The sequence below is a fragment of the Equus asinus genome, chromosome 8, assembly GCF_041296235.1.
Source record: "Equus asinus isolate D_3611 breed Donkey chromosome 8, EquAss-T2T_v2, whole genome shotgun sequence".
Classification (NCBI taxonomy): Eukaryota; Metazoa; Chordata; class Mammalia; order Perissodactyla; family Equidae; genus Equus; species Equus asinus.
In genome coordinates this window covers 26,091,900-26,119,296 of record NC_091797.1, presented here as the reverse complement: position 1 = coordinate 26,119,296, position 27,397 = coordinate 26,091,900, and the positions used below count along the sequence as shown (strand labels likewise).

General features: G+C 39.6%; 1 protein-coding gene across 1 annotated transcript; it reads right to left on the bottom strand.

The window, feature by feature from the left end:
• Window positions 1-118: 118 nt before the first annotated feature.
• Window positions 119-25,868, bottom strand: GLO1 (glyoxalase I). The gene is made up of 6 exons (XM_014830967.3): window positions 25,575-25,868; window positions 9,173-9,255; window positions 5,647-5,787; window positions 4,735-4,802; window positions 4,235-4,324; window positions 119-1,586 (listed from the first exon to the last, which is right to left on the bottom strand). Exons 1-6 carry the CDS (start codon window positions 25,656-25,658, stop codon window positions 1,498-1,500), a joined length of 555 nt encoding a protein of 184 aa, XP_014686453.1. The 5' UTR covers window positions 25,659-25,868; the 3' UTR covers window positions 119-1,497.
• Between the last annotated feature and the right edge of the window lie 1,529 nt (window positions 25,869-27,397).

Genomic DNA, 27,397 nt, shown 5'->3' with positions numbered 1-27,397 from the left:
ATTTCCAGTTCAGAATGGGCCTGCAAGCCCCTTCAAATCCTTGCAGTACTCCCTGAGGGCAGCCTTATTTGTTTTTAAGAAAGAACATACTGGATGGAAGTTTACAAATTAAACATAGTCTTATTTAAAACTTTATTTTATTTCAGTCTGTAAGTAGTGCTATTTGTTTGAATTGCTCACATGAATCCATTCCATCCAAAAAGGAAACGTAAAGTGCTTCTAGCAGTGTACGCACGGGTGGCAGGGCCTACCCAAAGGTCTTCCACTAGAGTCTACAGAAAATCTAAATGTAGTTGAACCACAAACTGGATGTTCTTATTCTCTGGGCCATAAGAGATTTTCAAAACCAGTTTGGATTTTTAAAACCCATCAAACGTCAATCATGGCAGGGAAGACCACTGAGCTGATGTCTGATAACCAATGTAGGTTATCACTGAACATAATTTATCCTAAATGATCACTGGCACCTGGAAGGCCTTGGGGTAGGAGCTCTTCGCAAATAACAAGCACCACTCGTGCGGGAACAGCCAGGCATCCCCAGCACAGTTGGGTGCTACAGACTTCCTCCACTGCTTCGCTCAGTGGTACTCAGGCGCGACAGCCGAGAGGACGATGCTCAAACTCACTGAAGGTTTTCACAACAGGCGACTAGTGAAGGAGGTGTTGTGACGTGTTGATCTTTAGGTACAGTTTAAATACTAAAAATGATGATGAGATCTTGAGTGCTTGAGCCTATTTATATTGCCTTTAATTCATTAAAGTTATTTTACATGTCTAGCCTGCTTTCTTTCTCATAGGATAGTTGGGAGGATTAAATGAGATAAAGTATGTGACAGCCTACTCTAGTGTCTGCATACCCAGTATTCCCATCCTCCTCCCCATACCAAAACAGGTTAGTCCTTGAATGTCGAAAGTACTTTGTAAATAAGAAGAAATTAGTTTTTCTGTCAGCATCTTTGTCAGCATGATTCTGAATTGCTCCCAAGAGTACCTTCTCTTTTGTAAAATAAACTCTTTATACTATTTGAAGTACACATGAAATTTCATTTTTGTTCAGTGTTCTTTACTTTCTATTGTGAAAAGTTATTTCTGAGGAAGTGAAACCCCAGAAGGTAACTACAACAAAAACATTTTAAATGTTTTTTTAAAAAAATGATGATTCAAAGGCAGACTTGTAGAGAAATCATATTTAGGACATAGAGGGCAAATGCATTTTCTGAAGGGAACGGTTCTAATTATTACCTAAAAAAGTAAAGTTATACAACTACATTCAAGGACATAAGACAAAGCACTACTTTAAAACTAGAATGACTGAACAGTTAGGTGAAAAACATAGCTGAAATGGGAAAGGGAAATGGACTTAAAAATAATTTGAATTGGGACAAAGATCCACCAATCCCAGATGCTTCTGTTATCTGAATATCTTGAATCCCACTGTGTCCTTTTTTACCTCCCACAATGTCTTCACTGAAATCTCAAAACAGTATTCTCACAGAACTAAATAATAGTTATCATGCTGTTAGGATTCAAAATCTCAATCCAGTAGCCATCAGGATCTTGAATAAATGCCAGGCCTTTCATTTTACCTATAAAATAAAATGATTTTCATTATTGAAAAGCCTTTTAAAAAACTTAAAAATTTAAAATGTTTTTTATTGATTCAAATTTGCATTTTAATGAAGTAAATTATTTTGTTTATAGTTTTAACTTTAAACAATTTTATTATCAGTGTTGCCCAAATGCATATTTTTCAGAATGACTAACATTTTATCTTCTGAACAGAGCTGGAGACCAACTCTCCTGAAACAGACTGTGGGACTGACTGCATCTTCTAGGTAGCAGGTATTCACTTCACCTGCACTATATCACTTCATGCTACCAGTTACGTAGTCACAGACATTATTTTAAAGAGAAAAAAGAAAACAGGGAGGTGCTCACAGGAGCAGGTAGTATGGCTTACTCACACAGCCAAAAGACCCAGATGCTTGGGTCATATGAACCCTTTAAACACTATTCTACATAACCCGAGCTGTGCCAATCCAAGTCTTTTGCCCAGGAATTCATAACTGGGATTGAGAGGTGAGTAGGCCTAGCAGTAGCGCTGCTTGCTTAAATGGAAAAATGTGAGCTCAGAAATTTATTTTGGGACCAAGATGCTGAATTAGTTTGACTCCTATCTCTGGCTCCTTTCCCCAAGATCAACCCCAAAAGAACACAGATGGAAAATGGGAAAAAAAAAAAAAAAAAAGTAAGAAACCCCTGGGGTGATGGCTGGGGAGAGGAAAGTGGGGCTGAGACAGGTAACTGTTTTAACCTGGCCTATGTGGAATTTTGGCCTGGACCCAAAGGCATTCCATCATGGCTGTGGGAGAATAAACAGAAGTTTTGTTAGTTTGGCTCTGGCTCCTCTAGTGCCTTGGGCATCAGCACCTACCCCCACACACACACACTGCGGGGCGGGGTTCAAACTACTGGTTCAGATGTCCTCAGAGTAAATAAGGGCAGTGCAGAAGCCTTGTGCCTGTGAGGAACTGAGAAAAACAGGTGGGAACCAACTGATCTCCCCCAGCCCTCACTTCCCACACAGCCAGGGTCAGGGCATGACAATCTCAGAAGTGTCTCCTACTAACACTGCTTCTTCCTGAGGGACAAAGGGGAAGATTTGACCTGAAGAGCTGCTCTGCAGAATGCGAAGTGTCTAACTCTCATTTTCAGGTGCCTTGACATCTCTACCCAATCCACCTTCCTGAGATCATCAGGGTCGTTAAGGACTGAGGCCTGGCCTTCTCCCCATTCACATTGCCTGATGGATGGAAACAGCTAATAGGTGCAGTGAAAAAAACCCTCTGAGACCGAAATAACGAAAAATTTAGGAACATAACATAAAACAAACAATGAACTACAGATTCAAACATAAGAACAAATATTAAACCAATGACCAAGAACTAGTAAAAAATATAAAAGTGATGAAGAATATGAAATATAACCACTATGAAACAGGAACAAGAAAATACTAAAGGAAACAAACAAAAATTAGGGATCAAAATTCTAATAGCTGAAATTAATAACACAATAGATGAAAACACAAAAGATGACTATCAGAACGGATACATCTGAGAAAAAACTAGCTAATTAGTATGCCAGTTCGGGAAAAACCCTGAAAGAAGGCAAGGACAAAGAAATAACAAATATAAAACGCTTCCAGAACAAAACAGAAGACAATATACAAAGGAACAAGAATCAGACGGGAAATTTTTCAACAGCAACAATGGGTGGGAAATAAAATAGGACAATGGAGTTGTATTTTCAAGACTGAAGAAACATAAATCTAAGATTTTATGTTCTCCAAACTGTCATCCACATATAAAGGCATGGTTCTCAGCATCCAAAGCCTAGAAGCCCTGCCTCTCAGACCCTGTGGAAACAGTTTTGGTTGAGGTACTTAATAAAAGGACAGAAAAATCCAAAAGATGCTGCAAGAGATATATGGACCAAAGGTGACCAAATACCTTGATCTATTTATTACCTTTAAAAAAAAAAAGCCAAGGCCAAAGAAAAAGGAAAAATAAATCAATAACATCCCAGTCTGGGTCATAGTAACATGATGAGAGCAAAGGGGAGCAAGTTCTTTTCTTACTGAGGAGGATATTTGGTTATCAAATGTTTTCAATGAAAAAAAAAAAGAAAAGAAAGGATTAAAATGAAACAGTGAAATGTTTCAAATGGAAACTGAAATAAATTATGACAGCAGAAACAGATCTAAGTAAAATAATTGTAACACACATAAATCCAACAAAATCTAGATATATACTACTTTAAGAGACGTACCTAAAACATAAGGACATGCAAAGGTTGTAAAAGGATGAAAAAAAATATTAGGCAATTATTAACTGAAGAGTTTGGGTGTAGTTATATTAATAGCAGATAAAATAGACTTTAAAGAACTGATGTTTGGGTGACTAGCTATCCCTGAGACAGTGAAAGCTGGTGGCCAATGAGAGGAAGTGGTAGACTTGAAGGGTGGGAGGGAGCCTAGATGGCTCTCCAGACCCTGTGTCTAGTCCCTAGTGAAGCCACCTAGTTGCTGTCTTTCAGTTTCCTAAGAGACCCAGGTATTCTTCCAGGAATTTCCCTTCTTTCCTTAAGCTGGTTGAAGTAGACGTCTTCAAAGTTACTTGCTTATAAATGTGATGTAGCTAAAGACAAGCCTGAAGAAAACAAGGAGCAGACTCACCATCATCGGGTTTCTTCACAAATTTGACTCCCAGTTCTTCAAATCTTTTACAAGCACCGCGTACATCAGGAACAGCAATTCCAATGTGACCTTAGGTGACCCCCAAAATACGGCAGAGAGAAGGAAGAAATAATCATAAATAATTATAACAGGGTCTCCGTGTGCCACAAGTGGCTTCCAAAACCAGTTTATTTCAAAACATAAAGCACCCAAAAACAGACTGAATTAAGTAAGGTTCAAAACCTGTAATACTGTATATTAAAGAACAAGAATCTAAGTCTAACTGGCTGGGTAAAATAAATTAATTAGTTGCTCTGAATTATAAATTATTTAAAATAAGCCCAATATTTGCTCACATATAGTTCAATCTGTTAAGAAAATAACCACACTCCTAATAAGTTGATTATACTTAATGTTTTAGATTTATTAAAATCATAAATAAGTACACAATGCAAAATCACACAAATCTATAAACATTACATACAAATAGGCAAACATACCAAATCCTCGAGGGTCTGAATTGCCACTGTGGTAACTCTGAGTCTCATCATCTTCAGTGCCCCAATTGCTACAAAAGGCGGGAAAACATAATTACAAGTGACCTGTTGAACAGCTATTCTGAAAGAAAGTTGCAACAATCTGTCTTTGAAATCTTACCATGTATATATGCTACTTAATATACTTGGTGTAATCTCTGCTACTGTATAAAGTTTTCAACAATAGAAAGGGCAAACCGGCAAAGGATGATTTTAAATAGACTAAGGAGACAGTAAAACCAGGCATCTGGCTGAGAACAATAATGATAATAGCAACTATCATTTACTGTGCTAAGTACTTGATAGTTCATTAAATTCTCAAAACAGCTCCATGGGCTAGTTTTGAGTCTCCATTTTATAAATGAGACTGCCACTTAAGGAGGTGACAGAACTTGTTCAGGGTCCCAGAGCTATCATCAGAGCCAAGACGCAGATTTAGGTCTGTCTGATTCCAGAGCTGTTTGCAATCACACACCCTGAAATAAATGCTCTTTTGTTAGTTGTTAAGGAACTCACAGGAACAACATAAAGAATAAAAAAGAAAGGGCAATCCCTATTTCAACTCTTTTAAATGTTGAAATTATGAAGACCTTGGTTGTAGTACCTAAACATTCATTAGCTACAGTTTGGCAAATATCTTGCCATTTCAGTCTTATATTCTCTGTCTAAAAGGCAAATGATCTCACTTGCCCTACCCATGCCAAGAACAATACAAAGACCAAAAGATCCATTAAAAAAACAAACATATTTGTTACAAATGCAAAGTGATTAGGCGGACGTGGTTTGAATGAAGCTGGAAGGTAAAGGAAAAAAGCTTTAAAAAACGAGCTTTAAAAAAATGCAGAATATATAAAAAGATAAAAACTGATAACTTACTGTGTCAATTCAAGTGTAGCTTTTCTGGAGAATACCCATGCTACTTTTTCATCTTTATCTTTTGGGATGTCATTTTTATCCTCATAAGCCAGGAAAAAGAGTGAAAATTTCATAGTGGGAAAATCTAATTTTTGGAGTAGCCTGAAATCAAACAAGAAGAAGTATGAATCAATTAATAACAGGAAAGGTTGAATCATACTAAAATCAATGTGACAATATTCAAGTTCTACTAAGAATGAGAGCTTATGTAGTGAGGCTATTTTAATAAGAAAAGCAGGGGGAAAGCAATGAAAAAATCTCATTAAAAAACTTACTCATCTGTAAATATCAGTGAAATAAAACTTTTTAAAAAAGCAAATTTTATAACTCACCAATTCTCTAAATATAATGAAATTTAGCTGGAATTATAGTACTTGTTCATAAATGGCAGAAGTATCTTCAAAAGAAAATTTTATATTTAGTGAAAAATATAATGTATTACCTTATTGTTCTTTTAGATATATGGCATTCAGTTAAATAAATTTATTGAGTTTTTACTATGCCAAACTCCTAGGAAAAGAAATTGAGGATAGATGGTAAGAGGGAAGGAAGAATAGATTAATATCACAGAAGACATGAATGTCAAAAGAAAGTGGTTAACAGCATCAAATACGGCAAAAAGGTCAAACAGGATTAAGACTGAGGTCACTAGATACGGTAAGTTTCTGTGAGGGCAATTTCAGCAGCTTGGGGCAGAAGTTGGACTGCCCTGGAGTGGCAGAGAAAGAGAAGTGAACAAGTGAAATAGCAAGCATGGTCTCCCCACATAGAGGGTGGGTGATGACGGGAAGGAGGGTAGGAGCAGAGGACAAGAACTATCCTAGAATAGAGAAGACTCAAGCTTTTTTGTAGGTTGAGGGGAAGAAGCCAGTGGAAAAGGAGCGACTGATATGAGAGAAAAAGTGAATTACTAATCTTGAGGTTTTAAGAAAGATAAGTGATGTTATGGCCTATAAAGTGAGTTTAAAGAGTATAAGATTATTTTGTAAGAAGTAGGGTAGAACGAGGAAGCATACAATACAATTTTCGTTAGATCTTTGACGATTAAATGCTCAAAGATGACCGCACTCATAATCATTAAGAGGAAATGGTTGAAGCATAGTAAATGGAAGTTTCTAGAGTTCAGTCCGAATCTTTTAATTATCACTGCTGTGTAATATGCCTTGGCCCAGTAAGATCTATGCATTACTTATCACAAACAAGATTGACTCTAACATGGTTACAATAAAGTACCAAACACCTCAAATACTCCAGTCACGGAAAACTATGCCTGCACCTACCAACACAGACTGCACAGGCCTTGCAGCCCAGTCGGATGGGAACTGGCGCGCGCACCTGCTGTGACATGCCTTCCTCAGCCGAGCATCTCTTTCAGTATAACGTCAAGCTGCACCCTCTTTGGGGGCTCTTTGAAAAGAAGGTCAACGCTGGCGTCAATCAGACCTGGATTCAGTTCCAGCTCTGCCACATGCCCACTGTGGGATTCGGGGCCAGTAACTTGATGTTTTTGAGCTTTGTTTTCTTCCCTCATCTGTAAAATGGGGATATAAGCTACCTCATATGCCTACTGTGAAGACCGAATGAAACACCATGTAAAGTCCCGGGCAAATAACAAGGGTTCAATCAATTTGTTTTCCTTCTGTCCTTTAAATATGCCATAGATATAAGCAAAACTACTTTTTCTGGGAAGAATTACAAGAAACTGTTAACAATGGTTGTCTTTAGGGAAAAAGATTGGGAGAGGGAGGCTATCACTTTTCATTTTGTATTTTTCTCAATTCGTTAGATTTTCTAAATATAGACATACTGTATTACTTAAATTTTTCTCTCACTGTCAATGGAGGTTATCTAGGCAGTAAATTAAATTAAATTGCATTCTTTTTGTATCTATATTACCAAAAACAAACAAAAAGATCTCATGCTATTTAGGGAAACAAATCAAGAAAAATAAACAAAGGCTAAAAGTGGCCATAACATCAAAAGGGTCTGGACACATTAAGGATTTAACTGGCAGCTCTGGAAGAGAAGGGAGTTAGAGAAAATGCAAGTACTGATGTCTTGTTGCCCAGTGAGACCGGTTGAGATAGAGGAGAGGAATTTTTTCTTTTTTTATTGAGGTAATATTGGCTTAAAACATATAAATTTCAGTGCACAGTACTATATTTTGACTTCTGTATAGACTACATTGTGTTCACCACCAAAAGTCTAGTTGCCATCCGTCACCATACAAATGTGCCCCTTTACCCCTTTTGCCCTCTCCTCTCCCTCTGTTAACCACCAATCTATTCTCTGTATCTCTGTTTGCTTGCTGTTGTTTACCTACCACATGAGTGAAATCATATGGTATTTGGATTTCTCCATCTGACTTATTTCACTTAGCACAATACCCTCAAGGTCCATCTATGTTGTTGCAAATAGCATGATCGCATCTATTTTATGCCTGAGTAATATTCCATTGTATATATACAACCACATCTTCTTTATCCATTCATCCATTGACAGACACTTAGGTTGTTTCCAAGTCTTGGCTATTGTGAATAATGCTGCAATGAATATAGGGGTGCATATATCTTTTCAAATTAGTATTTTCATGTTCTTTGCATAAATACCCAGAAGTGGAATAGCTGGATCATGTAGTATTTCTATTTGTAAATTTTTTTGCAGAGAAGGATTTGCCCTAACATCTAGCTAACATCTGCTGCCAATCTTCCTCTTTTTCTTTTTTCTTCCACACAGCCCCTCAGTGCATGATTGTATATCCTAGCTGTATCTATGTTTAATTTTTTGAGGACTCTCCATACCATTTTCCATAGTGGCTGTACCAGTTTACATTCCCACCAGCAGTGTATAAGGGTTCCCTTTCCTCCACATCCTCTCCAACACTTATTATTTCTTGTCTTGTTAATTACAGCCATTCTGACAGGTGTGAGGCAGTATCTCATTGTGGTTTTGATTTGCATTTCCCTAATAATTAGTGATGTTGAACATCTTTTCATGTGCTTGGTGGCCATCTGTATGTCTTCTTTGGAAAAATGTCTGTTTAGATCCTCTGCCCATTTTTTAATGGAGTTTTTTGTTGTTGTTGTTGAGTTGTATGAGTTCTTTATATAGTTTGGATATTAACCCCTTATCAGATATATGATTTGTAAATATCTTCTCCCAATTGTTAGGTTGTCTTTTCGTTTTGTTGATGATTTCCTTTGATGTGCAGAAACTTTTTAGTTTGATGTAGTCCCATTTGTTTACGTTTTCTTTTGTTTCCCTTGCCTGGTCAGACATGGCATTCAGAAAGATACTGCTAAGACCAACGTCAGAGGAGAGGAACTTGACAGAAGCTAGTCAAGCCTAATCTCAGACTCCTGGCCAAAAGGACTTTTGTGACTTTTGAAGCGAACTTTAATCCATATAAAATGGATCTGAAAACATTCCCTATATTTGCAAAGCTATGTATTTAAACATTACAAGTGCCAATAAATAGTTTACTTACGTCATTCCAAGAATTCTAGTATAAAAATCCAGTGACTTCTTAGGATCCTTAATGCGCAGCATGGTCTGCTGTAACAGAAAATCCTAAGGACAAACAGTATGTATTAAACAACTTTTACCATTTGTTACCAACATTAATTGTTATTTCTGTAACAAGATACAAAGAGTCCGCCACTGTAACACAAAGTTTAAGAAGAAAGCAACTTTGTCCCCTCAGCCTACCATTGAAACCACCTGGAAACAGTTCTCATCCTCAGCACCTACAATTTCCCACGGCTCTCTCCCCAAGGGTGTTTTCTGGTCACAAGAGCAGATCCCTGTGTGGGGCATGTCCAAAGTGCCAGAGAGTGTAGACCCCAGGAATGACCGTCAACCAACAGTGGATAAAAAACCTGGCTTCCTTGACCCTTGGTGAGACAATTCTGAGGCATGTTCCACACAGCCCCTTAGAAGCTTCCCAGCAGGACTGAAGCCGAGTTGCCCCCACTGGTAATCCAGTCTTACACACTTTTTATTGCCTCCCTTCCCCGCTCCCAGGAGCTTTCTTTCACTACCTCCCAAATAAACTGCTTGCATTCCAACTCTTTTCTCCCATCTGCTTTCGGGTGACTAAACTAGACAATGACATTACAAATAAAGAGGTCAGTCACTGTAAAATTCGTTGAACGAATGCATAAACGCCCTTCCAGAACAATTTATTGGTAAGCAAGGAGTTACTCACTAGATTCTAGGTTCCTAAATAACCAAAAGAGTAAAAAGTTACTGTCTCTAACACCATTGTGAAACTGTCCAATTTACAAATCAGGAAACAGAAGGTTTGACTTGATTGATAAAAAGGTAGACAGTACTTTAATTCATGGAGAGAAGATTATTATTAGCATTAATAATAATACATTGTCTAGAGCTTTGACCCCATTAGGTACAACTGTGAGGCATTACTATCTACAGGCATTAATATCCCCATTTCATAGATGAGAAAAACCATCAGGGTGATTAAATTAATTGCCTTAGCCCTCTGATTCTAAGTTCAGGTCTCCTTCTCCCATAGGTACCTTTCAGATCATGAGTCTTAACTAAATCTGTGCTTCCTAACAGATTTTTATTCTTGTTATATCCATGGACTTGACACAACAGGCCTGAAAATTCTGAACTCTCTCTTGGCAGCCACACAGACATCTCTCCCCTATAAATCACATCATATAAAATACAAATATATTTTATTCAATCAGCATCACTAGGATATGATATTTTTCTATTTTGCTAAACTTTTAAGTAATCAAAATGTACTTATTTTAAGCATTAACATTCTATTTAAAACAAAACTAGCCTAAAAACTACCTTATCTTAATAAACTGATCTTAATGAATATAATAACTTAATTCTTCCTTCACAGCTTATAATCACACATACGGCAACTGGCTCTGAAGTTACATGTTTCTAGAATATTTGGATTGCTTTTCTCAGTCAAGTGCTACACTTCCAAAGGTCATGGTTTCAGCAAGCAGCTGAAAAGGAGAAGAGCAGCTCCTGACATCCAGGCTCCAGCATGGCTCTGACAACTGGCTTTGGTTTTCTCCTGTTGAAAATAACTGCTACACAGTCTCTCTGACTGCAATGAAGTGAGATCAAAATAAAATTCCACTTCACATTCTTGGTTAAGCAGATTAAGACAAAGCATGGGTTTCAAGGCACTACGTATACAAGAACACTACAAAAACAGCAAATATTCCCTTCTCCCGGCTAAGACGAGTGGCTGCTGCTTCTCTGTCAGTTACAGTATTTGCTTGAGGAGGCGGCTCCAGGCCAAAATCCTACACGTGATCTTTCAGGCCCCACCATAGGGGATTAGAAAAGCTGGAGCTGGCAGGCCTCATGGGTGACAGCTGCCCTCCTCACACCGACTTGGTGCGTAGCCAGTGCATTAAGGTCCCTGGAAGGAGTTGCAGGCAAGGACTAAATTCTAAAGATGTTCCTGCTTATTCTATCAAACACTAGATACTGCTGTGAAGAACTCTGCAAATGAAACTAAGGTTGCTAATCAGCTTACTAACTTACTAACATTAAAATGGAAGATTATCCAGGTGGGTTCAATGTAATCACGTGAGATGTTAAAAGCAGAAGAGGAAGGCCAAGAGACAGAGAGAGATGAGAAAAGAAGGCAGAAGAGAGGTGTGGCCGAGAGGCAGTCAGAGGGATTCCAAGAGTGAGAAGGAGTCAATGTGCCACTGCTGGCTTGGAAATGTAGGGTCGCATGAGCAAGGAATGACAGCCAGCAAAGAAACTGGGACCTCTGTCCTACAACTGAAAGGAACTGAATTCAACCAATAACCTGAATGGGTTTGGAAGCAGACTTTCCCCCAGGGCCTCCAGTAAGGAATGCAGCCCTGTCAATACCTTGTTTCAGCCCAGTGAGACCCATGTCAGACTTCTAACCTACAAAACCATCAAGTAATAAATTTGTGTTGTTTTAGGCCACTTACTAGCAATAGAAAACTAACACATCTCAATGGAAGTCCATAATTTTGGTGAGGTAGGTTGCAATCTACGCACAGGTTTTTCAAATGACTAAAACTATCTGAAAATGTTAAATACTACTGCGTAAAGAAAACATCAGCCATCTACTTATCTGCCTTAAAAATGTACAGAATTTAACCTTATTTTGATGATTCAAGGACGTTTCTATAAAAATCAATCATTGTCTTACGATGTAATACAGGAGCTCCTGGTGCATTTAGTTCTACTTGTTCCTAGATTGAGATTGTCCCTGGAACTCCTGTTTTTTACTTTTTTAATGAGTTTTTTAGTCTCCTCCTTCACCATTAAGCTATTAGTTGCCAATTCTATCAGCAAAGCTCTCCTTTCCTGGACACACAGCCCCCAGCTAATTTCTCTAAATTCTTCGCCTCTACACTTCTCTCGGCACCCCCCCTCCCCCCCCCAGCTCTACCTCCCACCCAGGCTGGCTGGTAGCGCTCTCTCTCCCTTCGCCCCCTACAATCTATTCCCAGAGGTCCTTTAAAAAGTTAATTCAGATCACGTCACTCTTCTGCTCAAAAGCCCCTGAGAAGGCTCCCCATTCCACTCTGAGTGAAATGCAAAGTCCTCACGGTGGCCCACTAGGACTGGCCCCTGTCGCCCCCCTGACCTCTCCTCCCACCCCCTCACTCTGCTTCACTGCCGTCTTCAGAATAGTTCACTGAACTTTGCCGTGTTCCAGTTTAGGACCTTTGCACCAACAGCTCCTCTGCTGGAATAATGCTCTTTCCCCAGAGCTACTTCTCCTAATCTTTTTTTAACTCTTTGCTCAATGTCATCCACTCAAAGAGGCCTTACCTGACCACTTTATTTAAAATTGTAACTCTCCACTCCAATCCCCTTACCTTATCTCATTTTTTCATGTTCTTTTTCCAAAGCACCTGTCACCTTTTAATATGCTATTTACTATATTTATCTTTCATTGTTTTCTTCCCCCATTAGAACACAAGCCCCAGAAGGGCAGGGCTGTTTGTTCTGTTCACTGATATATCTCGGAACAGAACCTGCAGAGTAGGTACCCAATAAATACTTGCTGAGTGAGTACATGAACTTTCACTAGATTTTTCTTTCCAATCAAGCTGCATCCAACGTTACTGGTCTCTTCCGCAGTTAAAAAAAAAAAAAAAGAAAGAAAGAAAAGGTATAAAATCTAAAAACTACCTTTTAAAATCTGTTCTATAATGACCCAGTTTACCATTCCACCAATGATACATTGGTCACAGTTGTGTTTCATCTCTTCAACATCTTTCTAGTACCAGCATTAGTATTTCTAGACTAGAAAGGACTTTATTATTACTTTTGTGGTCTATAAAGGCTACAGTCAAATCCATGTACCTTAGGCACAGAATTATTTTTTCCTGTAGATACTGTGCCAAGTATTGTAAAACAAGTTCAACAACCCTGCCTATCCCATGCCTAGCCCATCCCTATCCTACAATCTTCCTGGAAAGCAATTTGGATCTCAAGAGTCTAAGAGTTCATACTCTGACCAAGATGTTCTCCTTATAAAAATCTATCTCAGGAAATAATCAGAAACTCTGACAAAGATTTGTATACAAAGACATTCATCACAACACTTACACAATAACTATGTGCCAGATACCATTCTAAGTGACTTATAGAAATTAACTCATATAATCTTCACAACAACCCTATAAGATATGTATTATTACCATCCTTATTCTACTGCTAAGAGAGTAAGTGGTAGAGAAAAAACTCCAGCCCAAGCAGTTTGGTTCCAAAGTCAGTTTTTTTAACCACCTTGGCTTAACTGCCTCCAACAATGAAGGAAGAGTTAGATAATTTATGACACAGGCTTAATAGAATATTATGAAGACACTTAAAATGCTGCTTTAGAAGTATATTAAATGGCATGGAGACATACACACAAGTATAAGTTTAAAAAGAATACATATATGTATACTTATTTTATTTAATATACTATTAAGATTAATTGCATCTTAAAAGTAATGTTAAAGTCTTTAAGTTTATCTATTCACATAGCTATGTATTATAGCTATCTAAATACATATAAAATAATATTAAAATCAACTTTAAAAAGTCCATACGTAGTTAACAATACTGTATTGTATACTTGAGAGCTGCTAAGAGAGTAGGTCTTAAAGTTGTCACCACATACACACAGAAAAGGCAACTAACAGACGCATTAACTAACCTTATTGTGGTAGTCATTTCACAATATATACACATATTAAACCACCACGTCACACACCCTTAACTTACACAATGTTTTATGTCAATTGTACATCAATGAAGCTGGAAAAAGATAGTGGGAAAAGAAAGAAAAGTTGTAAAGATAGACCATTTTTCTGACTGAGATGACTCAATATGATGAGCAGACTGATTATTTCCAAGTAAAGGTATAGAGGTAATATAATCTCTGATACCATTTTTAATCTTTAGAAAAGAAAAGTCTAGACATGGCAAAAAAATTAAAGGTATGTTCAATTTTAGTGCATTTATTCATAAAAAATAGGCTTATAACTCCTTTGCTGCAAAAGTGTTATTTGGACGACCTAAAAAAAAGGACTTGCTTTTTACAAAACGATCAAATTGTTCAATGCTAACAGTTTTCTGTTTATCACCAAAATCATCTAACTCTGGTAAACACATGAACGATCTTAAGAAAAAGTCCCTTTTTTAAAAAAAGTTCCTAAAAATTACTGTTTATTGCTATGGTTCTAAAATATTGTTTAAAATAAATATATCTTGTGTTTAAAAGTTAAGACACATTCATGCCTTGTCTTATCAAACAATTCTTAACTTTGTCTTTCCCTTATCATGCTCTAAATTCGGAACAATAAAAGTGAGATGTCTTGGGGCCAGCCCTGTGGCTGAATGATTAAACACATTCTGCTCTGGTGGCCCAGGGTTCACCAGCTCGAATCCTGGGCATGGACCCACACACCGCTCGTCAAGCCATGCCGTGGCAGCATTCCACACAGAAGAACTAAAAGGATTTACAACCAGGATATACAACTATGTACTGGGGGTTTGGGGAGACAAAAATAAAAGAGGAAGATTGGCAATAGGTGTTAGCTTCAGGCCAGTCTTCCTCACACATACACACAAAAAAATGAAAGAAGTCATAAAAAAAGAAAAGTGAGATGTCTTGTAAGCCTAAACTATCTTTGGCTTTTCTGGGATGGGTGCTAGGTAACAAAGATTCGCTCCTTTGCGTTATAAAAAGGAAGAATAATAGAAATAATTAGGCTTTTGGGGGTCATTCTCCAAATTTAATTAACTCAAAACTACTATGAAAAACCTTTAAAGGTATAATCAAGGATGTTTCTAGTGCATGTCCTCTGTGCCTACAATACAATCCTGACAAAACTATAAAGGTGGGGCAGGGACGTGAACCAAAGGGTCAAGGTCCTTTTGATCACCTCTAAACGGATTTTTTTGTATACGATGTGAAACCTAGGTAAAGCTTCATTTTTTACCTATGGATGTCCAATTGCTCCAGCGCCATTTCGTGAAAAGGCTATCCCTTCTTCACTGAACTGCTATTGTATCTTTGTCAAAAATACCTTGGGCATATTTGTGTGGGTCTATTTCTGGGTTCTCTATTCTGTTCACTGGTCTGTGTCTCTCTCTCAGCCAATACCAAGAGTAGTGATTACTATAGCTATAGAGTAAGTCTTAAAATCAGGTAGACGGATTCCTTCCACTTTACTCTTTTCAAAAGTGAGTTATTCTAGTTTCTTTGCCTTCAATATAAATTTTAGGATAATCTTGCCTATATCTAAAAAAGGCTTTGATAGGGATTGTGTTACACATGTATATCAATTTGTGGAGAATTGACATCTTTACTATGGTTTGTCTTCCAATCATGAACATGGTATGTCTCTACATTTACTTAGATCTTCCGTGATTTCTTTTATCAGCACTGTAATTTTCAGCATACAAGTCCTGTACATGTTTAAGATTTATACCTAAGTATTCAATTTTGTTGAGCAATTGTAAATGGTATTGTATTTTTCATCTTGGTGCTCATTTGTTCTTTGCTAGTATATAGAAATACAGTTGATTTTTGTTATGTTTATCTTGTATCCTGCGACCTTGCTGAACTCACTTATTAGTTCTACAGGAGTTTTTTTGTAGGTTCCTTAGGATTTCCTACGTAGACAATAATGTTATCTGTAAAAAGGGAGTTTTAGTTCTTCTTTCCAATCTGTATGACTTTTATTTCCTTTTTTTGCCTTCCTCCACTGGCTAGAACTTCCAGCACTATGTTGAATAAGAATGGTGAGAAAAGACACCCTTGCCTTGTTCCCCAAAATTAGGGAGAAAGCATCACCACTAAGTATGTTAGCTGTAAGCTGTTTAGAGATGCTCTTTATCAAGTTGAAGAAATTCCCCCATTCTTATTGGTTCTGAAGAAAAAAATGTTTTAATCATGAATGGTGTACAATTTTGTCAAATGCTTTTTCTGCATCAATTAATATGATCATGTGATTTTTCTTCTTCAGCCTCCTAAGCGGTGAACTACTTTGACTGATTTTTGAATACTGAACCAGCCTAGCATACCCGGAATAAACTCCACTTGGTCATGGTATGTAATTTTTTTTATATATTGCCGAAGTCTATTTGCTAACATTTTGTCAAGGATTTTTACATCTATATTCACGAAGGACACTGGTCTGTAGTTTTCTTTTTTTGTAGTGTCTTCATCTGGTTTTGGTATTAGGGTAATACCAGCTTTATAAAATGGGAAATATTCTCTCTTCTTCAATTTTTTTGAAGGAATTCTGTAGAATTGCTGTTAATTCTTCTGTTTGGAAGAATTCTCCAGTGAAATCATCTAGGCCAGGAGACATCTTTTTTGGAAGATTATTAAGTATGAACTCGATTTCCTTATGTTATGGAGCTATTCAAATTATTTATTTCATATTGGCTAAGTTACAGTACTTTGTGTTTTTCAAGGAATTGGTTCACTTCCTGTCAAATTTATTTACATGGAGGTTTTTTTAGTATTCCCTTATCTTTCTGATCTCTGAAGAGTCTATAGTGGTATCCCCTTTTTCATTCCCAAAATTGGTAATTTGTGTCTTTTCTCTTTTTTTGTCAGTCTTGCTACAAGTCTGTCAACCTTATTGGTTTTTTCAAAGAACCAACTCTGTTTCATTGATTTTCTCTATTTTTTTTTTCAATTTCATTGATATCTGCTCTTTATTATTGCCTACCCTCTGCTTCCTTTGGGTTATTTTGCACTTCTTTTTCTAGGTTCCTGCGGAGGAAACTTAAATCACTGATCTGAGACTTCTCCTCTTTTCTAATGCATGCACTTAGTGCTATGAATTTCCCTCTTAGCACTGTCTTAGCTGAGATTCTTTTTTCATGTTCATTCAATGTATTTTTTAAAATTTCTTGAGACTTCCTCTTGATCCATGGATTATTTAGAAATGTGTTATTTAGTTTCCTCGTGTTTGGAGATTTTCCTGCTATGTTTCTGCTACTGATGTCTAGTAGCAGAAATCTTGATTCTATTGTGGTCGGAGAACATACTCTGTACGATTTCAATTATTTTAAATTTGTTGAAGTTGGTTTTAGGGCCCACGACATGGTCTCTCTTGGTATATGTTCTGTGGGCACTGGGGAAAAAAGTGTATTCTGTTCTTACCGGCTGGCGTGTTCTGTAAGTGTTGATTAGATCTTACTTGTTGATAGTGTTGCTGAATTTGTCTATATCTCTGCTAATTTTCTGTCTAGCTCTATCAATTGTTGAGAGAGGAGTACTGAAGTCTCCAACTATACCTGTGGATTAGTCTATTCCACCTTTCCATTGTATCAGTTTTTGCTTCATATATATATATATATTTTTGAGGAAAATTAGCCCTGAGCGAACATCTGCCACCAATCCTCCTCTTTTTGCTGAGGAAGACTGGCCCTGAGCTAACATCCATGCCCATCTTCCTCTACTTTTTTTTTATATGTGGGACGCCTGCCACAGCATGGCTTGCCAAGTGGTGCATAGATCTGCACTCGGGATCTGAACCAGCAAACCCCGAGCCACCAAAGAGGAACGCATGAACTTCACCGCTGTGCCACCAGGCTGGCCCCTTGCTTCACGTATTTTTGCAGCTATGTTATTTGGTGCACACACATTTAGGACTGCTACGTCTTCTTGGTTAACTGACCCTTTTATCATTATATAACATACTTCTCTATCTATGATAATTTTCTTTGCTCTAGCATCTACTTTGATATGAGGATACAGGCATACCTCACTCTACTGCGTTTTGCTTTATTGTGCTCTACAGATATTGCATTTTTTACAAAACCCTCCACCAGCAAAGATTACCACTTGCTGAAGGCTCAGATAATGGTTAGCATTTTTTAGCAATAAAATATTTTTCAATAAAAGTATATACCTTTTTTTTAGACATAATGCTACTGCACACTTAACAGACCACAGTATAGTGTACACATAACTTTTATATGCAATGGGAAACCAAATAATTCATGTGACTCACTTTATCGCGATATTTGCTTTATTGTGGTGGACTGGAACCAAACCCGCAGTATCTCCAAGATATGCCTGTATAGCCACTCCTGCTTTCTTTTGATTAATATTTGCATAATATATACTTTTCTATCCTTTTACTTTTAAAAGCACTTGCCTCTGTCATTATATTTGAAGTGAGTTTCATATGGTTGGGGCATATTTTTTTTTTCAGTTTTATTGAGATATAATTGACATACAGTACTATATAAGTTTTAGGTATACAGCATAATGACTTGACTTACATATGTTGTGAAATGGTTACCACAGTAAGTTTAACATCCATCAATTCATATATAGGTAAGTCGGGGCATGTTTTTAAATCCATTTTGCCAATTTCTGTCTTAATTGGTGTAATTATTGAAATACTAGGGTTTATGTTGGCCATTTTATTTATTTCTGTTTTTTCTCTTATTCTTCGCCTTCTTGTGGGTCACTGGAACATTTTTTTATACTTCCATTTTGACTTCTCTATAGTATTTTTGCATGTACTCTTTGTATAGCTGTTTTTAGTGGTTGCTGTAGGTATTCCATTATATATAAGTAACTTATCACAGTCACTTGGTGTCATCATTTTATCAGCTGGTGTGAAGTGTAAAACCTTACCTCTCTTTACATACCTTTACTCTCTCCCATTTATAGTTAGCTCAAAATATTTCTATTGCTGGGTTGGGGTGGAATTTCAGGTTTCCCATGTTTCTCCACTGATACAGCAAGAGGGGAAGCTTGTTACTGCCTGGCAAGATTGAAGTCCTGGCCCCCTACTCAGCCTTCTCTGATACCACCCTGGCAGGGGGGAAGCTGGCACCTCACGATAGCCTGTTGGGTGGAAGATTAGGCTCTCCACTCAGATTTCGCTGGCATAGGTGGGGCTGTGGCCAGGTTTTTCTGTGGTGTTTGGTATAGTAGAGCAACTATTGTCTAAAAGTTTTCTGTTTTGTCAGGAAATACTACCTATTTCCTGGTCCTGTGCTAGAGAGGGCAGACTTTCAATGGGCTTTGTCTGCATCCACTGGCATTTCCAGGTTGCTAGCTTCTTTAGCTCCAAGTCTGGGCTATCTGAGACAAAAAGAAAACCCAGGAAACTCACCACCATGTTGTTCCTAGGGTCTCAAGGTCCCTAGCCAATTTTCCTTCTCTCCACTTTTCAGAGTCATCCACGTTTGCTTTATATATAATGTCTAGAGTTTCTAGCTGTATTTAGCAGGGGGAATAGGGAAAAGCATGTGCACTCCATCTTCCCAGAGTTAGTCCCCAAATGGATTTTATACAATTGCCTCCAACTACAGGACATGTTTGGTTACTATATATCTGCTTTCAGAATCAATCAAATATCGTCAAAAAGCCAGAACAATGGCAAAAAAGTAGCTTGACTTTGGGTTTCCACCTCTCAAATTCTCTTTCTAGTAATGAAGACACTCATTTCTCTAGAACTGTTACTAAGGAGCTTTGTGAAATATCTTTTATCTTGCTCAAAATTGAAATCTCTCTTGCCTCTGTCACCTTCAGTCTTCAGAAAAGAGAAGTTTCAAACTTGCATTAGCCAAATTTTCAGAAATTTTAAAATTTCTTTGGCCTAAAGTGTGTGTTTTGGCCTTAATAACAGTGTGGCCAACTCCCTTTGGAGCCTATCAACTCTCCCAGTGAATTTTCAAAGGTGTTGCATCATCCCCAGCAGGGAGTCTTAAGGCTCAACTGAAGGTCCAGACTCAGAAGACAACCATAGGCTGGCAGGCTAACAGTCAGGAAACAGCGCTCGCCAACAGAGCTGCGTGAGGCGTTCCTCTGAGTCCTTCAAGGAGTCTATACAGCTTGGGTGAAGGGAGAAGATCCATGCTGGGCAGGAGTGGGACTCCCCCTGGTGTAGAAGCTCTGGGTACCACAGGAGCCAATCTCTCTATTAGCAACTCCATAGGCATGGCTTCCAGAATCTCCACGAGGGACAGTTACAAGATTATGGCATTGAGGGGAGCCCAAAGCTGTAGCTTCCCCTTGGGTATTTATAGTTCTCCCTCTCCAGATGCCATTGAACAATCAAGTTATTTCACCATAAGCAATACTGCCAAGTAACAAACACCAGTTTTGATTGTTTCCTGGGAAACAGAGCTAGAGTTAACCAAAGGTCAGATTCTCACCAGAGGGCAAAGGGCTTAATGCTTTACCCCTAGACGTTATATCTCCTATAAAACAAAAACGGAGGAAGTTTTGCTTTTTCTTGACTTTTTAAAATCCCAACTGCCTTCAGTAAAAGATCCTTTTGGAAATACACGCATATCTGAGGGGAACAAGATTGTTTTACTATATGACAGTTGGAGCATGTAGTTTATGTACAATATGGCGTGATTTTTCTTTCTTTGCTATCTTCCTCCTTCTAGAATTACTCCCCTGACTCAACCTATGTCAGAAAGTGACAAATTATTCTTGAAAATAATTCAGCCACTCCCTTTACATTTACTCTATCTTATCTAAGTTGGTTTCACGTGCTTCTTTCCTTTCCACCCTGTAACTCAACACTCAACAACATACTTCAAGTATACGTACCCTACAGAAAAGGGAGATAGAAACAGCTAAGAAACAAAAAGTTGTTTGTTTGGTTTTTTTTGCTGAGGAAGATTCGCCCTGAGCTAACATCTGTTGCCAATCTTCCTCTTTTTGCTTGAGGAAGATTCACCCTGAGCTAACATCTGTGCCAGTCTTCCTCCACTTTATATGTGGGCCGCTGCCACAGCATGGCTGACAAGTGGTGTAGGTCTGTGCCCAGGATCCAAACCTGCAAACCTGGGCTACTGAAGCAGAGCACATCAAACTTAACCACTATGCCATGGGGCCAGCCCCCAGGAAAATCTTTTAAATTTAAAAGTTACCTGTCATATTAGTAAACACATCTGCCAGTCTATTCTTACAACAGATAAGAGACACAGGAAAACTCAAGAAGCCCTCAGTACCATGAGGCCTTTCAAATCTTATGCAAAGGGAGAAAAAACACACAAGTGTGAGAGACATAATCCTTCAGAGGCAATATGGTTCAAATGTTGGTTCTACCACTGTTACCTTGAGTAAATCACCACTTTTCTTGAACCTCAGTTTTCATATATTTAAAATAGGGATAATTATAGTTCTCAGCTCCTAAGGTTGAGTTGAAAAGTAAATGGGATAAAGCTTGAAAGTGCTTAGCATAGTGCCCAGCCCAGAGCAAGCTACTTCGCTTATTATTGTTCTTACTGTTACTAGTATAAAATACATCCAGAGTTCACACTACCAAATATTGCTTTTCATTCCCAAATCTGCATTCCCCAGCCCATACCTCTAACCTCAGCTCTGGACTTACATCTCCATCAGCCTACTCATCATTTCCACCAGGGTCAAAATATCAAATTCATTCCAGCCCACAGAAACACTCCTTCCTATATTCATATATTCCCAACAGAGAATGCCTCTAGAATCCCTTGTTAGCCCCAGTCAGACAGCTGGGGTCTTCCTGGACTCCTCCCTCTCCATTCCTCTGTGATCTAATCCAAGTGTCCTATCAACATGAATGCTTAAATCTCGCTGGAGTCTTTCTCCTTTCCTTTCTAATGATCACTACCTTGGCTCATGTCCTCACTACTTCCTGCCTGGACAATCGTCACAGCCTCTCTGGTATCTCTGCTTCTTGCAGGCTTACCCAAATGCAATCCAGAGTGATTTTCCTATAATGAAAACCCAACCATGTCATTTCTGGGTTAAAAATCAATCCTTCAGTGATGCCTCAGAGCTTTTAGGAGAAAGTCCCAAAAGCAAGCACATGTGCTTGCTGCATACTTCTCTAACTTGGTCTTTTGTCACCATTCCCCTAACTGGTCATTTCAAACGTTTTTGATTTCATACACTTATCAGTTAAAAAAAAGAAAAAAAAGAGCATGCACCCCCAATAAATGTACATTTATTTTAATTATATACACAAATATATTAATAAAACATATTCTAAAATAAATTTACCAAACAGAAATCTTTACAGGGTGAGAAAAACAAATGAACATAACAGGAGTGCTCATATTTTCTCCGAGCATCCCAATGATTATTTGTGTACCTTTCCTTCGACTCTCACTGCCTATAACTTCAGTCTCACTGTATTACTTGTAGGTCCCTGCATCATTTCTCGATGTCACTGTGCTTTTATATATATTTTATGATTGTGTCTGCCTAGAACAGTCATCCATCCATCTGGCCATTGTCCTTCTTCCTTCCTCCTTTCCATTCTTTCTTACCCCTACCCCTGCACCCAACTCTACCTGGCTACCCTCTTTCTATTTGGTAAAACTCAGCTTAAGTGTCACCAATCCTGAAAGTTTTCCCTGACCCCATCACCTATCACTCAGATGGGACAGGACTCCAAATTATTGTTTCAAATGACACTGATAGAGATAGTAAAAAGAATGAATTTCAGGAGATCGCCACTTGGGAAAAGAAGCATTTGGCCTTATGAAGAAAGTTAGCCAAGTAAGACTGCCCAGGATGTGGCGCAGCCATACCTTCTTTGGTCTGCCTTTCAGACAAAGATGTGAAATGATCAACAAGCAAGTTGACTGTCTACCACCACTGCTCTCTCCTTTCCAAACCAGGCCCTCATCACTTATCTCCCCCTCTGGAAGAGCCTTTTAGGTGTCCTCATCACCTCCAGGCTTGGATCCCTCCAACCTACTCTACAGAATGCTTCGAAACTCTGAGTGGTTCCCCACTACCTATATAAAATCCAGCTTCCTCAGATGTGCCATTCAAAGCTCCTTCCATGATGTGGCTCCAGCCGACCATTCCAGTCTTCTCCAGTACTGCTCCAGTGCTTAAATAACCTGAACTTCAACCAAAAACACATGACTCGCCTCTGCAGAACGTGCCCCGCACTGCATCTTCCTGCCATCTCACCACATTTTGTCTCAGATAGTTCCCCCACCTACACTGCCCTCCCATGTACCTCCATCTCCCATGTACTACTGTGCAATCCCACCCATCTTTCAAGGCGTAGTCCCACCCCCACCTTCTGCTTGATGTACTCCCTGATCCCCACAGGTGAAATACAACCTTGAATTGTATCACTTTTCATAGTTTAGAAAACATGGATACAATGTTATCCTCATAACACCTCTCTTTATGCTTCTTTTACAAACTCAGCCCAAGTGCCCTGCTAAGATCACTACACCCAATGATAGAAGCAGGGATTCAAAAGCAAGTCTTCAGACTCCAAATACCCTGTGCATACACTAAACCACAGACGCCACCTTCCAAAACGTCTACCTCCTGTGCTCCCAGACTGCTTTGTAATTTCAATAGCACATTAATCCCAGTTCCACCTTATGTTAGAGTTGATGTATGTTTGGTGAGGGGATCTCATCTTATTCAGGCCAGTATCCTCCAAACATACCACGTTCTTTACATATAGCAGGTGATCAGCTATATGTATTTAATTTAATTCATTTAGGTTTTTTACTTTCCTTCCCATCAAGTTCCAAAATTCCTACTGGAGTCAGTACTCCAAAAGAAGAATAGGATGGAGGCTGGGCGTGTGGGTCCTCCCTAAGCAAGTTACTCAACACCTCTGTGCTGGAGTCTCCCTATCTGTAAAACGGAGATAATAATGATGCCTTCCTCATAGGGTTGTTGTGAGGATTAAATTAAGTGATGTACTTAAAACCACCACCCAGGGCCTGGAACACTCACTATATACCAGCTGCTATTACATATTCCATTTTATGTCCCCTACATGGTATTTTAAGGGCCAAAAATTACTGATCTCAAAAAATAATTACTCCAAATCACTAAGAGAAATTTAGACTGTGGAGTGTAAATTAAGAATGCAAGGAAGGGTATTTAATATATTTTATAAAGATCTCCCTGAAATCTTTTTTTCGCTTGTTTTTTATTTTGGCAAGGAAGATTGGCCCTGAGCTAACATCTGTTGCCAATTTTCCTTTTTTTCCCCCCCAAAGCCCCAGTACCTAGTTGTAAGTCATTCTAGTTCTTCTATGTGGGATGCTGCCACAGCATGGCCTGATGAGCGGTGTGTAGGTCTGCTCCCAGGATCCAAACCAGGGAACCACAGGCTCCCGAGGCAGAGCACATGAACTTAACCACTCGGCCATGAGGCCAGCCCCCAAATCTTTTTTTTTAATTGCCCAGTACATAAAATCCCCAGTAATCTGGGAAATTAATTTATACTGAATGACTCAACTTATGTGAAATAACTAGGTATTACTATTAGAGGGTATATAAGTGAGATGAGTGTGAGAGGAAACATATATTTATTTATTTATTCTCTCAACTTTGCAGTGACTAACATTCTTCCTAAGCTGAGAAGCAGGCGCTAGTCAAAGGCTTTAGCAATTAGAGGCGTCTGAGTCTACACCCGGAAGGCAAAGCGAAAGCACGGGTCAAAGTCATCGACCTCTCTAGAGGTCTACATAAAGCACATATTCAATCTTCAAAGAATTCAGAAATTCCCCAGTCTAATGAATAAGTACAAAGGCGTTTTCTGACACTGATGCGAACACTAGAAGGACCCCCTCCCCCGCCCCCCGCCGCCGACTCCCACCCCAGCAGCCGCGGCGTCTCATCTTGACAAAGCACGGAGGCACCACACCTGAGTGAGTTACACTGACTCTTAGTAGAGACAGGTTAAGCAAGCTGGAGGGATGAGCGCCATCCTAGGCAACAAGTCGTTCCTCTTACTGGGTTTCAGCTGCAATGAGAGGGTCGGTGAAGGAATTTCTAAGATTCCCTCAGATTCCCTAAGCTCCGTGATTCTGTCCTCTCTCCTGGGGGCCAGTAGGCACAGGGAGGGCACAAGTGTGGCCGTGAGGAACCGTAAAAGCCAGTCCAAAGCGAAATTCTGGGCGCGGTTAAACTCGGAGCGATCAAATTAGTTTGGAGCAGTTGAGCCTGGAGCCAGGGCAGTTACAGAAAAATGATCCCGGCCGGGAGGGGCCGGCGTGGATAGGGACCTTGGAACCTGGACTGGGAGTTCTGAAAGTGCTCTTCTTATCGGCCGTGGCTATTGACCTGGGGAACACGCACACCGCTGACAAACTATCTGACCCTGGCTTAGCCGTGGCCTCCAGTTACCGTCCCCAAATACACAAGTTAATGCAAGTGGGGTCGCAGTCTTTGAAACAACCCGAACAAATGGCTCTTCTCATGGATCCCCCACCAGACACCATCAGCACTCTTCCCTCCCAACTCCCAAGGCCGGCGGAGCGGGAGCGGCGGCCGGATGGGGTTCGAATCCAGCTCGGGCCGGACCCGGCTGAGTCCGGGGATCTGCTCCCTCCCGGGAACCGAGAGAACCGAGAGAATTCGGTTCTGCGCCCACCTTGGTGCTGGGGTCTGGGTCGGAGCAGCAGCTGAGGGCGGCCTCGTCGGTGAGGCCGCTGGACGCGGGCTGCGGGTCTGCCATGGCCGCACTGCAGGATCTCGGACGGCTCCCAGGAACGCAGCGAGCACCCACACTCCGCCGACTGGGGGCTGCAGGGAATAGCCACCAGGCCACGGCGCCGCGGGGCGGGCGGCCGCTGACTCCCAGCCAATCGCTGCGCGGAGAGCTCTCTGCTGATTGGGTCCCAGTGAGTCAGCGCCCCAGCCACGGGGCTCTATGTCCCAAGACTACAACTACCAAGATGCCTTGCGCACAAGGGAGGGACCCTTGAGGGGGAAAAAACACTGCTGACTGGACAGCATGGTTTCTCTGCGTTGCCTGGTGACCTAATTTTGTTTCTGCTTAGTTGTTAACATTCAGTAACCTCCCATACGTCAGACCTCAACTGGATAGGAAATTGGAATTTGATGGAAAGAGAATTAGGAGTTTTCTTTTTAAATTATAAGCATCCGAAAGTCTTCATTTTCTGTTTAAGCAACACTGGAAAACTAAAACAAGTCTTACTTAGTAGTAAACCTAGGGTCAAGTTTTGGTTCCATTATTTATTAGCTCTAGAAGCTTGGAATAATTACTGTCCCCTCTCTGAGCTTCCTTGCAGGATTTTGGTAGGATCAAATGAGATTTAAGTCACGGTTTCACTACTTCTGATCCAAATGTCCATGACTTTGTGGGGGACTGGAATTGGCCACCTCAAGATATGTCTCTTCGGCATGAGGAATATTTTGGGCTGGTTACTTTTAAAAAAAAACTGCAGACAGGAAAGAAACTCTGAAAAGCAGTGTTTACTTACCCTTTGTTAAGAAACATTTACATCGTAAAGGAAATCTCCATCTGTAAGGGTGTCTCCCTCTCTGTACCAGGAAGGCCGGATGACCTTTTCTCTAGAAAGTCTTATCAGTGCAGAAGGCAAGGACTTAAATCTGCATAATAACCTGATCCTTGTTTACTGTACTTGTCTAGTAACCTCCTGTAACTGACTCCCCCCAACCCCTAACATCATCCTTTGTCTTTAGCTGAAGATGATATTTAAGTGGTGGTTTCGGCCATTTTGGCAAGTTGCTCAGGTTGCCTGAGCCTCTCCCATGTAGACGTGTTATAAAGCTTTGTTTAATTTTCTCCTGTTATTCTGTCTCATGTGAATTTAATTCGTTCTCTGGCCAGAAGAACCCAGAGTGGGTAGAGGAAATGTCTTCCTCCACTACAGCTTGCAGTGTGTTTTACTAAGGCACGTATTTTAATTGTGTTCATTGTAAGACTTAGTCATCACTGTGTTCTTTGATTACTGGCACATAGTAGATGCTCAAAAATGCTTCCTGTTATAAAAAGACTAAATGATCATGATTGGTGTACCCATAATTTTAAAAGGACTTAATGTTAATGAATGAGGAATGAGATTTGACAGAGTTTTTACGTGAATAGGAGGGCTTATGTAAATTAGCAAGAAGTTACATGGGTGTCAGGAATTTTGGTTCCAAGGGATTGGGCTTGGGCAAAATGAGAGTTTAATGGCTCATCCAATCAAACTGAAGCAGGCCAGGGATGCATGTGGCACTGGTCATGTAGCACCACACACCTGGCCACCACCAAGATGTCTCCATCTCTCATCTCAGCTTATTTCTTCATCTCAGCTTCATTTTGTCAGACATACTTGGTCTAGAAACTTGGAGCTCTCAACCTCTCAGCCTCTCACCAGAGAGGGAGTGAACCTCTTCCCTGAATTTCAATTTGGTAAAATCCAGGGAGGAGCTAGGATTGGCCTA